Raw genomic sequence first — 16,461 nt, forward strand, 5'->3', positions numbered from 1 at the left:
GAGATGAGGCAGGTACAGGATCACCAAGCCACAGGAGACCTGTCCCAAAGCTCACTGGGGTTGCAGGAGCTTTGCACTGGTTTTGAGGAGTCTTGGATTAGGCACACAGTTGCCACTAGGTAGACAAATCCCGATTCATTCAACTCTTCAACTGTGTGAAGAACTTGAGGAGGATAGGCATCATGTCCTGGGGCCCAGAGTTGTTCCAGATTTACTGTGCAGGGCAGAAAGCCACTTATAACCAGCCCTGGACTTGGTTTTGAGGAAAGAAAATGAGCTATGTATTAATAGGCAGCGCTATCACCACTGAGTAATCTGTACTTCAAAGTAAAAGAAAGCTTGCCTGTTACCTTGTGAAATACGGGTGGGATTTATCCTCAGTTTTGTCACTAAAAACTGCCTGTAAGAAATCCCAGCAGTCAGTGAGAATAGATGGCTAAGAATCCAGCTACGGCTCTATGGACCTGGAGTCCTCCAGGGACCGTCACAAATCTCATGATGTCTCCCAAGTGCTTGATTTGTGCAGGTGATGCTCTGATTTAGCAGAAAGATGCATATAAACTCATGTCGCCAGCAGCCTCTATTGGCGTCATAGATGCAGAGGCTCAAGAGAGTACATTATTCCAGCAAAAGTCAGCATTAATTTATACTTGCTCAGGGCTCATCTACTTTTTCCTGCAGTCTCTTGGAGAAGAGAGATTAGTCATGTGCGTGAAAAATACAGTGTCTAGCAGAGGAAGCCAGTACCTGCTTGGCATCCTGGAGAGCGGTGTTGAGCGCTGTGGGAGGAGGTGTGGTGAGGGAGGGGTGGCGGCAGACTGACCTCCAAGCAGAGGTGGTTTGTCATTGCTTGTTACACCCTCTGTTAATGGCAGCACCATGAAACTCCTATCACTAAGAAGCTGCAGACCTGCCTCCCCAGACAAGTTGCAATTTAAACTGCTGATCTACTGGCAAGAAATACTAATATAGATCTGTTGCAACAGGGAAAAAAATTTTACTGAAATCAGTGGACTTTGATAAGAGTTAGTCCCAGACTAGGACTGGAGCTAAAGGGATCAAATTCCCCTGTGTCACTTATGTGAAGAATTGCAGCATTGCTGTGGAACTCATGAACAAAACCAACAGGGAAAAGTTTGCACTGACACAGATTTAATTGAGCCGTCGCATTCAAGTTCCCTCACTTTGAAAACCACTTTTCAGCTCCAGGATTTCTTCTTGCATTAGATCAACAAGTCACTTTATGGGGTAAGACAAAACAGCAAAAGATGACTTTCAATATTTAACCAAAAGAAATCAGTTTTTAAATATAGTTCTTAAAAAATGCAGTGGTACCTCTAACATGCAGCATACATTAAAACGTACCCCAGTGTGTGTGCTTTTTATTTTTCTAAGTCTGTACCACCACACTTGCTCAGTTCGCAAAGGTGTTGAGCATTTGCCCTAACAAAGATCCTTCAGGCCAAGTTATGCAAGAGACCTGCTCAGTTTCACCATTTCCAGCTCCTGCTCTGAGGGACACCTCTACAAGTCCATTGGAGTGAACACATTGGGCAGCTGCTGAACCAGAGGGAAACTGAGGACAGTGGACTTGCCCCAGCATCACAGAACCAGGCAGCTTTTCACAGTTTTCTTGAAGCGCAGATTTCTTCTCCAGAATTCTCCTATTGGAAATGTTTACCATAGACTCTTCAGCACTGAGATCTTTAGCAAGGGTGTTTGTCTAAAACTGACAACATTGAATGCCAATTAGAAAAAGCTCTTTTCAACATGTATTTTTTATGAATAACAGATTTTAAACAAATGTTTCAAACTGCATAGGCAAACTTCCCAGGCATATTTCAGCATTGACTTGTGCCTGTTCTGCTATTGCTGTTCCCGCCTCCAGGCTATCAAGCTGCTGTTGTCCTTCATTATGAAGTGGACTAGGAGTATCGTATGGATCTAACATCTGGAAGTTGGACTTTGTGAAATGTGGCGCTTTTTTCATGTCTGTCAGTTTCTTCCTCTCTCCACTGCAGATTTTCCTGATAAATGATGGTCTATCTCCATGCCAGCATTTTTTAACACAGTCCTCCCCTTCAGCAGCTCAAATACCCAGTGGGTCTCTATGCAAGTCTTGGATGACTTGTGCTGAGTAGCTTTGCAGAGGCTCTTACCCAGAAGTGTAAGGCTGTCCACAGAGCAAGTTTCCTGTCTCATTTGACCACCACCTGCTCTGTGGAGCACAGCTTGAAGAGGATTCTTGGCACTTGGGATGGGTCTGGGAAAGATTTGACTTCAGGGAAGGAGGCAAGTTTGTGTATGTCAAATAAGTTTGAAGGTATGTTCTTAGGCTAGAAAACATAATTATACAGCAGCTGGTCCCCTATAATACTTTTCCATAGCAACAAAAGTTACCTTCAGGACCTACTCAGACTCCCTACTGGTTGTTGGTGCTTATGATGCTGTGTGTGCTGACTGGAGCATGCTTTGATCAAGGGCAGGTGCTACATGCTGGCTGCTTGGTGAACTTCACACAGATGTATTGTTAGGTCCCCAATGTAACCCCTACAACCAAATTGTAAGGAAAGGAATGATTCTTGTGCCATGGCAAAGGCTTCCCATGGGTGCCTGCATTACTACCAACATCAGGGTTTGCAGGTGGGATGCCATGAGGCTGGCAGCAGTCCTAGCACCCTTTGCAAGTGTCAGATGGGGGAAGTTAGGTGAGTTGGAGGCACATGTGCTAATCCATAAACTAATGCGAGCAGGCGATGTGAACCTGCCATGCCATACATGAGTGTGATGGCAACCAGCCTGCTTTTGCCATAGCTGCAGGAAGGGTCATGCTTTTTCACTAGGCACAACTTGTGTCGTGCTGGAAATCCAAAGCCCTCTCTTCCCTTTCCTGTACTCCTTCCAGACACAGGTTATGTTTGCCCTTATTTAACACTGGGTTCACATCCTTCATACCCTCTCCATGAAGGGAGGAGGTACTACTGTTATATGTGATCCAGCATGTGGAGACTTGCACTCTGGACACACAGAAAGTTGAATAGGTCTGCAAATATGCTAGTGATGTGTGGGAGTAACAGCAATATGTTTTCTGGTTGTATGTTTGTTCTCATTAAAGAGATTTACTTTACTTCACATCCATATGGTAAAGATAATGAATGCTGCTGTACCAGCTAAGAACTACAGTGGTTCTGAGCTATAAAGTTTTGCTGCAAAGCTGAACACATAAACAAGTATTCTGAGGACAGAAAGTGGTGGCTAGTGGGAACAGTAATGTGAGATGTCAGAGGAGTTCATTTATTTTGATAAACTAGTTTATATTCTAGGATGCTTTTTCTCATGTTGATAAAGTGTCAGTCTTAGCTATGAACTTTGCTATTTATGACCCTTCATGTAAAGTTGCAAGGCAGAAAGGAAAGATAAACAACTTGAACAATACAATTAAGGCAAACCCAGCATTCAGTCAATGAGAGACACCTGTGTTAAGTAAATCATCCCATGGAAACAGAGCTATTTGAAAATACAGTGGCATCACTTACAATACACTGGGCAATTAGTTTTAATTAACTTCAAATTCTGACACATAGTTAAAAATAATCTTTCCTGAGTGCCCAGCTAGACAAATGAAAGTTGGGCCATTTTGTCCTGCTAGCAAAAGCTATTACAAGTATTACAATGATGCTATTCACAGTTCTAAGTATTATGTCATCTTTTTAATTTTTTATGAAATAGTACTTTTGGAAGGTGAACTTGTTCTGTACCATAAGTCTTTGAATAAGGGCACTATTTTCCAAGAAGAGCAGATTGACTTTTTAGAAGCTGTTTTGAATTAATTAACAATTTTAGTTAACGAAATCCAACATGTGATTTTTACTTGTCAGGGAGGAAACAGCCAGGAGTTCTGGTAAGGTTATCAGAAATTACAGGCAGCTTTTGATGCAGGTTTTAAGGTTAAATCTGGCACTTTAAATGTGATGCTGTACACCTGTCACTATGGAAGCTCTAAGCACAAATTTTGTGGGAGGCAAGGCAGTGGCTGCTTTGCATTACAACTGCTCAACGGAGCATGTATGCCCTGTCACAACCTGCAGTAGAGTCCGCATATCCCTCTGTCCTGTGCGACTAGCCTGTCGGACCATTCTGGAGAGAAAAAAATTACTTTCTATAAATGTTCTTCTAGCAATGTATTTTTATGAAGTTCAAGATTTTAAGAAAATGTTGTACTCTACCAAGAACTGAATGGCAGTGTGATGGTCATCCTCACAATGTCACTAGGTCCCTGCTAATGAGGCACCTGTCTGGTTGCCTCTCTGGGCCTGCCTGTACCCTGTGGGAAAGGCAAGGTGGAGAATCTCAAGCTGCTGCTGCCCCAGGCTAAGGCCACCACACAGCTCAGGATGGCAGACCTCTTGGACAGTCACCGCAGGATTGTTGCTGTGTTATTACCTGAACTGTTCCCTCAGAGGCAGGTGGGATGTCCCTGTACTATAATCCTTAACACTGTGAGTTTGATGCTGGTGTTCATGGAACCAACTGTGAATTCTTGTTCACTGTGATATTACTCTAATGTTGTTGGGAGAAGGTACTTCTGAAAGGTGCATGATAAGTTACTGACTTCTTCAATATGAAACCTATTTCCGTTATTGGTCTTTTGAAGTACGTGAAACTAGAGCTAGATACTTCTGCTTACATTATGCAACCCTTACTCCTTGAGCGTAATCTGCTTGATTTCCCTGGGGCTGTGTGTGGCAGCTTCTCACATGAGTAAGTTCAGAACCTTCTTGCTTGTCCCAGCTAAATTAATTTGTATGCTGAGCCATGCAGATAAGGGCAAAGAGTTATATTCATCTTCTCAGCTGCTCAGTGACCAGGATGCTTGAGGAAGAAGAATTCAAACAGAACGAGCTGGTATTACTGAGATGGGAAAACGGTTTGTTACCATGCAGTCACCTTCATGCTGTGTTCCTCACGCATTGTGTCAGTTATCAGCCCTGGGAGATGCTGTATTTCTGAGTAAGAAAAGTCTGTGTGCCTTTTCCTCCCTTACATCTCCAGGGAGGTTTTAAGATGTCTGTTTCTTGGGGCAATCTTTTTATGACAAAAAAAATCTGCTCTTCTGGGGATTAGGCTGATGTTCTCAGCTGATGTCAGAGAAAATACATAGCAGTCTCTGGAGGCCAGGGTGTGATTTGAAATTGTGATCTGGAGAGGGAGAACTCTGATACGTTGCACATGGTGTAATCTCTAAATAAGCATAGTAGGTCTGACCTCTGCCAGAGGAGACAAGTCAATGAGCTAAAGGATTTTTGGTCTGAACAAAAATAATTGTGCTCTCACTGTTAAAAGGAAATACTAGAAAAATGATGAAAAAGTGGGATTGTCTTCAGCATTGTCTATAGGATGTTTTCTCTTAACTAGTGTCTGTCCTGGCTTGCTGGGTTGTTGCACCAATTGTATTTCTTTCATACATCTTTTGTTGGTTGGTGGTCTAATAATTTTTTTAAAAATGAGTGTTATGGTATAGTTAGCAGCTGTGCCTTTCAGGCATGATTTTTTTCTTTCAGAAAAAAAAAAGTACAACAGGCACTTTTAAACTGTGCATTTGAATAGGTCTGGTAAAGTGAAAAATACCCATGAAATAATGAGGCAGCCCAGGAATACTGCTGCATTCTGACCATCAAAAAGGTCTGCACACATTTTTTCCATGTGGAGTACATACAACACAGGAAATAATTCATGGTATGGCAGCATACTTATTCTCCTTGTGCTCAGTACTTTGAGTGAATGAGAAGAGAAGGAAATGGGATCTCTAAACAACAGAAAAAGAGAATTATCGGCTTATGCTGGTAGTTTTTGGTTTCATAGTATTCATCACTTTAACAGGATAAGAAAATTTTGAGTAAAATTACTAAGAAATAATTTCCTAGCAGTGCTTTTTACTCTTGGCATAGTTATGAATATTTCATGCATTACTTTTTTTACTATTACAATCTATATTTAAAATTTCATACTCAGCTTTAAATTTTGCTCTGACTTGAAATATAGTAGTCTTCAGAAAATAGATTTAACTTTCTTAAAAGAAGGAAAATGGAAAATTATAAAAACCTGAAAAAAGAAACTTAATTACGGATTCTTCTGGACAGAGGATTTTGCATTTCTTTTGAGGCTGATTAAGTTGTTTTTTAAATGAAAATCAGCATGTGGTTTGGGCTCATTCCAGTGACTTAAACAGGTCCCTTAATTTTACTTCTGAGTAGTCAGCTGAGTTCCACAGGTGATTCAGTGAAGCATGTACCTTGGAAAATTGGACCTCTAAAGATAAAATAAGGCTTTAAAGACTAGGTTACTAACTTTCCTGGAATGGCTGAGATGTATGCAGCAAGGCTTCACTCTGGCAGCTGAATTGGCAAGGGCAGACCTTGTGCCCATTAAGTCCCATTGGTGGGAAGTCCACTGTTGGAGATGAGCTTATCTTAAACATAAGGGAATTAGTCCAGCTTCCATTTAAATTGCTGGCAAAGCTCCAGCTATATTCAATAAGAGAAGGGCTGAGGCAACAGGCATACAAAACCCTGTTTCTAGGCCTGATCCCAGCTTTTCTTACACATCCAAAGCTCATGCTGAGTATTGTGGTCACTTTAGCAGGATTAAGACTGAGCGGATTGTTTGGGCAGATTTATATTGCTATTCATTATAAGAAGTACTGATACAGTTCTCAGTGATGTGTGGTTAATAAATATTCATTTGTTAAAAAACAAGACACCTGTTGACAAGGTAAACTGTGATTGTTCCAAGCAAATTGCTGAAGTGTGGTAGAATGTCATGTACAATACTTAGTTAAATAGCTCTTCTGTTATCTGTAGCTCTCTTCCAGCAAAGCATTTAGGCATGTGTTTGCCATTAAGCACCTGACTATGTCCACTAAAGTCAATCTGACTGCCCTGCTGCATGTGGAGCACGTTTTGGAGAAATAGGGCCAAAATTACTTGGGGTCCACTGTATTATGCCTGTGCTGTGTGTTGTCAGACCTCCAGGAAATGAGTCGCACCCAAATGTGACACTGGGTCTGATCATCATTTTGTAGGGAGAAAGACCTAAGGTGCCTGTCCCTTTACACTTTGTGGGTTTAAGTAGCACTCTTGCATGCTCATTGGTGCCAGAAGGTTATACTTTGTCACCAAAGTAGTGTCAGGAAAGAGGTGTGATGGTTAAGTGCCAGCTCAGAGGTGCAGGGCTGTTAGGGAGGCCAGCATTTAGCTGTGGGTTGTGCTGAGCATGTGTGCATGCACATCACCTGTGACTACTGAAGGTGATAATGACCATCTTACTGTTGGGGGTGATTGAGTAGCATGTTCTAGAACATTTCTTTTAACTAAATATATTCAGACATGTCAGTGATCAAGAAATGCCTGTTTCCTAATTTAGCCTCAAACTTTCTCTTTTCCTTTTCTCCTATCTGCACTACATTTAACAAAAAAAAAAAAAAAAAGAAAAAGGAAAAAAATGTAATCAGTGACAAAAACCTAGACCTGAACAGTGTGTGGGAGTCTACATACTTTTTTTGCAGAGGGGAAAAAAATTCAGACTCAAACCTGAAAAACATAACGGGTTGTCTTTAATGCTTCTCAATATAGTTATTACAAAACCATAAGAAACATAAGTGTTTCCTTACATATTGAAGTAACAAGTATTACATATATGGACATTCCGGTTCACTGACATTGAATTTTCTGTTGTATTTGTGTACATGTGTAATTTGGGTTCCTTAGCAGGATTTTGAGTAGAGGAGGGGAACTGGAGATGATAATGTAATGGATCGTCCTCTGCTAACAATATGAGGACTAATTAAAAAATACAAATAAGAGACATGACAATGTAGCCAGAAAAAGACAGGTGAGAAAAAGAGCACCCATCATATAAAGATGAGGCACTAAAATAAATCATGTTAGAAAAGGATTAGCCATTTGGGATTTGAACTTGCCACCAACAGAAAACAGTGGCAAAAATCCCACTTGAGCCCTTGCACAGGCCTGATTAAATGCTATTCATAGAATAATGTATATGCCAAATAATGCTGTTATTCGTCAAGTAAATTATTCATCAGATCCATCATCCTGCCATTTCTTTTCTGGCAGAACTCCCACTGAAGTCAATGGGAGTATTGTCTGAATAGGGTCTTTTAGGATTGGGCCCAAGGTTAAACAAAATGCAACTGGGGCAACTTGTTCCTCTTCCTTGGGTTCATAAAACCACATGCTGGACAATAGGTAGGCAGCCGGGGTGCTGTGCCTTATGATGCTAATTGTTCTTGCACCCATGCTGATTATTCCCTCATCTCTCTTTAATCTACCTGTTGCCACTGTGATTTGGGGTCTGATCCTGTTAATGCATGTGTATGTAACTTAAACCTTGCTGGAAGTATAACTCATATCAAGCTGAAAAAAAAGGCAATCTATGCCTGTGTCCATGAGCTCTGGACTTCTTGGGGTCAGCCCTTCAGGTGCACCATCTCGTTCCCTGCTGCCCTGGGCTCTTGTGGTGACCTTTGAGAGCTGCAGGATGAGCAAAGGGCTGCTGCTCTGACCTGGGTGAGCAGGCTTCTAATAAGGTGACTTTTTCTCTGCTTTTCACTGTAGAAGCCTGATTTATATGTCTGGTTTGTTCTTCACGTTTGTTTTTAACTTTACAAGTTAAATGTTCCAAATCAAATGCGGTTGTTTTTTCCAAAAAAGAGAGAATTAATCTCTTGCTGTCTTGATAGGAACAAAGTTTATTACAAGCAAATTGCTTAAAGGATTTGTGCTTCTAGCTATTAAAATACAACTCAGGCAACTATCTACAGCACTGAGCTCAGCCTCTCATTACTACCTATGGGAATGTATAACGGTTAAATTAGCTGCAGGTGGGCTCGAGGAGCACATTAGAAGCATCTTGAGGGTTGCAAGTAACCTTAAAGAAATCAGACGTAATGGCCTCAAACAATAGTAATTCTTGTAGCTCATAACGTACTCCATATGCCTGAAAAGTACAGTGCAAATGGGGCTGTTAGTGGGAAACTTTTGGGGTTTGGCTTTGCTGGAAATTGTTTTTGTGAAATGGAAGATATTCATGGATGCCGAGCGCGGTCCTGTGCTGAACTGTGCGGTACAGCAGTTGGTACCGAAGCATGCTCAGGGCAGTGAAAAGATCGCAGACCTCTCTGATGGTGACACCGGCTGCTCTCAAGGTGGTCTCAGCCCCAGGAGGGATCTATGTCCCCCAAAACAATACAGGATGTGTTCAGAAGCTGCCGGCTTTTGTACAAATCAACAATTCGTATAGGCAGTTGGTAGGTAAGGATGTGTTTCCTGGTGCAAAGTTTTTTCTGGTCTCTGCAGTGACTGTGGCTGGAGTTAACACTTGTCTCCTGAAGACTCTTCCACAGCCTTCACGTCATCTGCCTGCAGTTTCAGAATCGAAGCAAACTGTGCATGTTTTCCCCACCTGGAGTGCTTAGGAGTTTTCTATCTATTGCTCTGTTTGCGCTCTGTACCTGTTTGGAGAACAAGCGCATGCTGAGAGCGCACCTCCCCCGGTCCCGGTCTCCCTTCTTTTGAGGCTCTGGAGGACTTGAATTGACCCGCAGCTGCTGCCCCGCTCTTCGCGGCGGGCGCACACCCTGCAGATGCTCTGTGAAAACTTTTGGGCTCGACTTCCCGCGAGGCTGAGCAGCAGCAGCCCCGCAGCCCCCTTCTGCTGCCTGCCGGGGGTCAGCGCCGTGGGGCTGGGGGGGCCAAGCCTCGCCCGCGGTCTCCGGCACCGGCGCTGCTCCCGCACGGAGCCGCGGGGCCGGGCGCGGTGTCAGCGCGGCCGCACCGGGGGCGGCCCTCAGGGCTCCTTCTCGCGCGCCCCCCTCCCCGTTCCGGCGGCGGAGCCCCGCTCGGACCCCGCGGGCGGGCGGGGAGGGGCGGGGGCGGGCGGCGGCGGCGGCGCTCGCCGAGGAGGAGCGCGGGAGGCGGGCGGGGGCAGCGCCGCCGCCGGGACTGGCGCCCGCCACCGGCACACGGCCCGCGCCCCGCAGCGCTCCGGCCCGGCCCGCGGCCGCGGGGGTGCGAGATGGCCGCTGACGGGAGCCGCGGTGTCCTGGGGCTGTGGCTGCTGGCGGCGGCGGCGGCGGGGCTGTGCGGCGGGGTGGCGGCGGGCAAGTCCCCCAGCTGCCACGAAGTGCGGACGGCGTTCCAGCTGCGGCAGATCGGGCCCCTCAAGCTGGTCCCCGACGTGCCGACGGCCGGTCAGTACCGAGTGGCTTCTCCGCGGGGCGGGGAGGGATGTGCCGCGGGGCGCGGGGTGCCGCGGACGGTCGGGGCCGGGCGGCCGTGCCGGCGGGGCTCGCCTCTGCCTGCGGCCCGGGGTTCTCCCCCGGCGCCGGTGCCGCCGTCGGGGGCTGCGCGCCTGGCTGCGAAAAGCCGGTGTACCGCCCTGCCCGCAGCCGCGGCGGCTGCCCTGCCGGGCACAGGTAGCGGGGAACCGGGCGCCTCTGGCACACCTCTTACTGAAATAATTTTAAAAGACTTCCTAGGAAAAGAGACCAGAATGACTCCTCGGTTTTGACATCGTGCAGGTATCGCTGCCGATCGGCACCGTAAGCACCAGGCCTTTTTTCCCCGTGTTCAAGACCGGTGCGATCCCTTTGCGAAGCACCCAAAGCAGAGGCTCCCTCCCGGGAGGATCCCTTTCTTAGAAGGCAGCTCAATAACCGAGTCGCTAAGGAAAGCTGCTTTTGCTGACCGGGTGGAGGGATCCTCGGGCAGGCTGGTGAATACAGCGTAACTTCTGAATTAGGAGGAGTTCTCTGGCAGGGGAGTTCAGGTAGGTCGTCATAAGGAAAGACAGAGGAAACTCCTTGGAGGGATACAGCCAAGGGAACATAGCTTTTGCTTAAGCAGTAAGTCTGCAGCACTTAATACTTGTGAAAGTTGATGAGTGGTGTTCCCTTTCGTCTTTTCATACAGTTCCTGAACAGTGTGACAGCAATGAAATTGAAAAGTAACACACATATAATAAGAAACAATTTTGGTTTGTGTGTTCTACAATTACCCTGTAGAATTCATTGTAAGGGGATAAAGTACATTACAATGTCAAAAAATGATTAAACTCTATGAATGACCATGTATCTATCTAGGTAATGAAGTCACATCCCTGACTCTTACATGTTTTAAGGAAATGTTTACAAGAACAGGAATAAAAAAGCCAAGACTATCAATCCTGTAAAACAGTCTCTAGCTGCTTCATACTGGCACAATTACCTGTAGGTGTGTGGTGGTATAAATGCCAATTTGGGTTGTTGCTTTATAATTTTTTCACATTTTTTTTTTTTTAAAGCAGTTCAATTCAAAGTCTGTGAGTCTGATGGAAAGACTTCTTATCTTAAATGGGTTTTGGATATGTTTTTTGGCACTAGTTTCTGTCTTGGGGACTAAATTTGATAGGCCATTGGGCTGATCTCTTAAAGTGGCAACTCTTATGGCTGTAAATGATTGCACAGTGCTGGTGATCTTTACCTCCGCTTTGCATGAAGTAGTTGAGATGACACATAGCTGTAAAGTTGTCCGTGAGCAAGGAATCATTCCTCATTTTTTGGCAAGAAGAGAGTTGCAAGAATGGCAGTTTGAAGGTTGGAGTATGGTACCGTTCTCTTTTGCTGATAGAGGCATCAGATCACACCTTACTTGAGAGCTAAATATAAAAGCTAGGAAAAAAAAGGGTAAAACAAGGCTTTTCATCCATTTTGATGCAAGTTTAACCTTCTTTACTGAGCTCCTCCTGGAAGAAGTTCCTGAAATTTTAATTAAATTGATTGTTTTCCATTTTCTATAAAACTCCAGTACTGTAGATGAAACTTGGGGAAGATTGTGTGCTTCCAGAAGGAAGGTGTAGATGCTGTGATGCTTCAGAGAGGTTTCATTGTATTCTTGTGTCATACTGAACTTTTGTGTTGAATAACAAGCTCTCAAAAAATAAATAGCATGAGAGAAGGTGAGGGAGGGTAATATGCTTTTAAATTTTAGCTCATAAAGGTTTCTTTTCAAGAGGATGATTGGAGCAGAGGAGAGCTGAGGAAAAGTGGTGCATATTGATCTTCCCTGTCCGTTAAGTATACTCAGCTCCACCAAAGCTTGTGTGTTTTAATGGTATCTTACCAGGCAGTAATGCCTCCTGTCTTGTGTCCTCTTTTAATTAAGTACTGAAGTGTTTTCATCTGACAGCTATTATCAGTGAATATAGCTTAATGCAACTCCACCCCCCTGCTTTTCTCTTTCTCTTGGACATCTCATTGGACTGGCTCATTTTATTACGCATTTTAACAACACACAAATATTGAAGCATCTGCCCTGAAGGCTTCTGACAGTTGTCAGTTAAAGTAGAAGAGAGGAAGAGTGGTGGGCAGCTGGGGGTGACACCGGAGAGCAGCATGCTCAGCTGAATCTAGTGCTGAACGAAGTCTGTGGAGAGGTTCCCTCCACCTTCTGCTCCTGTGCACATGCACTGGGGTGCTGCTCAGTCCTCAGTTGCCTGCATGTTGTCTTTGGCTTGTTTTCTCTAAAAAATGGAACTTTTGCAGTCCTGTTGTCTGTTTACTAGGTATCTTCGATCATGAAAATGTTGAAAGCCCTTGGCTAATCTCAAGCCAGTATTTATAGGCTAATACAACAAATCTGACAGAGGTTAAAGTCTTGAGGATTATTAAGTTCTTATAACTTTCAGGAAAATCAGCAGCTTAGTTAAGGAGAGAGGCCCAACACCATGTCGGGCAAGGGATCAGCAGGCAGACTGTCAGGTGTATATTTTCTGTCTCCTCTTATGGGTGGTACCCATTTCACCCGTAATAAAATGAACTCTAAATACTTGGGAGAGTTTGTAGCCTACACCCTCCTGTGGTATTACTTGTGGTTGCAGGGTTGAAGTTGCATACTGATTCATCTTGGATACAATGATGGATCCTGGATACAAGCTTCATGGGGACTGGTAGCTGCCTGCCCATGGTACATGGTCTGCAGACAGGTTGCTGTGATTGCTAAGTGGGTAGGAGAGGGGCATCAGCAATGACCTACAGTGAGATGGAGAGTGACTTTGGGCAGGACCTGCTAGCCTTTTGTGTAAAATGTAGCGTCAAGGGAAGGAGGAAGACTCCTGGGGAAAAAAACGCTTTTCTCTTTAAGGTGTGATGTGAATGTGGCTGCAACCCTTCTGAAAATCATCACCTCTTGAAGTGAGCTCTTAGGAATGCCTGGGAGCCTCCTCTTAAATTTCTCTTACATAGTTTCCTTCACCCTGAAGTGTAGTCCATTAATGAATGCAGGACTAAGGAAGAAGAGTGTTTTGACATGGGATGGATAAGAGGCCCAAACGACAGGCATTTTTGAGCAGCAAATCTCCCTGGTCTGTCTGTAAGATTTTCTCCTCCGCTAGCGGAATCTGTGCTGCTGTCTGGTAGCCTGCTTTTTCTGGAACAAACTGAATGTTTCAAGGGTAATTTGCTGCAAATAGCAAACAGATTGGTCAGGTAAAGGTACCGCTGCCTTGGCTGTGATTCAGATGAAATTTTTTTGTGCGTGTGTCTTCCCCTGACTGGAAAATGAGGTAATATGTTCCCGATCTTGTACTTTGGTTATCACAGGCTGAGCTGGGATGTTTTTGTAGGAGCTCCTTGGTTAACATTTTGATGCAGGAGAATTTTATGCTGTCTCCAAGGGTGAAGGACTGTGTTAATCTTGCCAGGGGACTAAGTCTTTGGTTCCAGGGAGTCTAGATATCTCAAATCTGATGCGTACTGCTACGTATGGTATTCCTCCCAGCCATGGGGCTGCCGTGAGCCCTGGGTTATATTACAGCATAACTGTGGACTGGCACAGACTGTGTTTAAAGTTCTGTTTATTCACAGGCTTTTCTGTGGCATGGAGCACGGTGGTGGCTGACTGTCACTGCTTTCCAACTTCACAGTAGGAAAACTGAATGAACCCAACTGGAGTCAGTGATTTGTCCACATTCAGGCAGTGAAATGTAGTAGAACCAGAATACAAGTAGCCCTCTTGATCCCTTTGGTAATCATGTAACCACGAGAACGTCGTTCCCATTTATGTAGGCTCAGTTCTATCTCTTTTGTTTATTGACTAGTGTATGATCATGCAAAAAAAAAAAGTCTGTAAACATATGATAAACAGAGATAGAAGAACTGCGCTGATTTCTAGTAAGCAAGGAAAATATTTCTCACTTGTAAAAGAATTCTAGGAACTCTTTACCTTCTAAGTAATGATCTTGTTGAGGACTGCCAAAAGGATGATTTGCTTATCTTGCTGCTCTACTGCTTTGCAAAGACCACAGAAGCTGCCCAGATTGTGCTCAGGGACTTACTTCTGAAGGGCAGATTTAGTCCTATTAAAAGCTTTTTATTCTCTACTGTCATCCTGCACCTTAAATCAGGAGTGTTCATTACCATGTGTATGTAATGAATATCCCATAGCAGAGCTGGACATGCATTAACAATTTATACATTAAAACTATTCTACTTTCTAAATAGAAACAGGAAGGTTCTAGATTCCTACCAGAAACCCCTTGCTGCGTGTGGTACATGCATTAGACTGGATCCCATCATGCTGGGAAAGGAGCATGAGCTAGATCCCTTTTTGAATATATCCAAGACTATTTATTAAACCAGCAATTTTATTATGAAATGGGTCATGCCACACTTTATTTTCCTGTTTTTCTCTTTTATCACCACTCAGCTCTTTATTTCTATTATCTTAATGAGAACACTGTAATTCCCCCAGTAAAGGTGCAGTGCTGAAACACATTTTGCTCACAGCAGCATTCTGTCAAAGTCACTCATAAGTCTGGTGTGTGCCAGATGTGAAATGTACTTGCTTTATTGGCTCTGGAAAGTTTTTTGCCCTGTCAGAATGAGTGGCTAAAATCCTCTGGTATGAACTGCAATGTATACTTGGGTTTACTCTTCACCTGCATACGTGGTTGTGTGGGACTGCCTTCAGTAGCGTGGATGAAGATGTGGCAGAAAGGGCTGCTGGATGAGCAGAGTTGCGTTAATGCTTAGAAACAGTGTTGGGTGGTTAAGATTTTAAGGAAAGGGACAAAAAGTAATCATGTTTCTGTGAGGTTTCTTTTTCTTTTAGAAAATCCTGGTAGTTATAACAAGCTTGTAAAATGTCCTTGGCATTACTTACAGCTCGCTATAATGGAAGGTTTTCTTCCTATTACACTTAGTATTTGCTTATTTATGGACACACTGATTTCTTGGTGGTTTAAACCACAGACTGTCAACCTGTTGGAGGGAATGTACTGGTGCAATGTGAGATGGATTCTGTTCCCATCTTTGTCACTCTCTGAATAGCCTAAAACAAGGCCAATTGTGCCTCAGTTTCCCCTTCTGTGGGCTGTATCATGGTATGTTATTTTGAGGGGTATTGCTGAACAGCTGCCCTGAAAGGGAGGTAAATCACAGCCAGACAAAATATCAGTGAGTTATACCTTCATTTCTTCAGGCTGACTTTCACTTAATTCTTGCTTTATGTGAGAGAAAAAGCTAGAAGTTACCTTGGTTTCTGAACTAGAAACTGAGCCTGAAAGCTGTCCTTCCTTCACCCCTCTCATCTGGAGGCAGTCCCAGTGAGGAGGCAGGCTTTCCAGAGTCTCTGGGCAGTCACGGGCTGTAGTCTCCGCTTGCTGTGATAGCTGTTCTGAGCAAAAAAGCTATGCTTTTGCAGCCTGCAGCTCTTCTGGAGTAAGAATGCTTCCTTCCTTAATCTTCTCAGGATTTTATAGCACTCTTCAGGCTCAGACTGTCACCAGAAGTGTTGACCTAAAGCTGGTGATGACTGTGGATGCAGGCAAGGCTCACACCAGCGTTAATATCTTTTTCTCCCCTCTTCTTTTCCCATGCCTTAAATTTCTGTTTGACACAGGACCAGCTGCCCACTCTGTAATGCCCTCCTGGGAGTAATCTATAGGCAAAAAAAAATCTGTTTAAACTTACTTAGTGCCTCATAAAGATGGAATCGCTGTTCCACTGCCAGATGGAAATCTATAGTTCTCCTATCAGTGAGACTCAGAAAAAACAGTGTCCTCAGTGACTTGCACGAGCATTTTGTTCAGGTGAGTAAGATGACTGGCTTAGCTGTTCAGACCAACATTTCCTGCAAATGTCTTGGGAAGGAATCCAAGAATCAGCAGAGTACCTACTCTCCCCCAACACACACATCTTGTTATCAAACTGAGTCAAGGGAAAGAGCCAAGTATTCCTACAATTCACATGGACTATTCATTCTCTCAGAAATCTCTGCTGAAAAGACTGTGTAGTGATTTATTGGTTTTTTTAAAGGTTGGCTTAAGATCTGGTGATTCTGATATTGAACTGGATCTCAGGATGGAGAACAAGTTTAGCAAGAAATGACCCATCCTTAAAATACTGGT

At 44.0% G+C, this 16,461-nt stretch overlaps 1 protein-coding gene across 3 annotated transcripts in view; it reads left to right on the forward strand.

The window, feature by feature from the left end:
• The first annotated feature begins 10,028 nt into the window (after positions 1-10,028).
• The window catches only part of LOC141947086 (glypican-5-like), a 396,015-nt gene continuing 389,582 nt past the window's right edge, over positions 10,029-16,461 (forward strand). For all 3 annotated transcript variants that reach the window (XR_012630020.1, XR_012630021.1, XM_074877779.1), the window contains exon 1: positions 10,029-10,267. Coding sequence is in view for 1 of the 3 variants with exons in the window: in XM_074877779.1 (XP_074733880.1) it covers positions 10,093-10,267 (175 nt within the window). In the remaining 2 variants the exon portion in view is untranslated. The remainder of the gene's footprint in view (positions 10,268-16,461) is intronic.

The sequence above is a fragment of the Strix uralensis genome, chromosome 9, assembly GCF_047716275.1.
Source record: "Strix uralensis isolate ZFMK-TIS-50842 chromosome 9, bStrUra1, whole genome shotgun sequence".
NCBI classification, from domain to species: Eukaryota; Metazoa; Chordata; class Aves; order Strigiformes; family Strigidae; genus Strix; species Strix uralensis.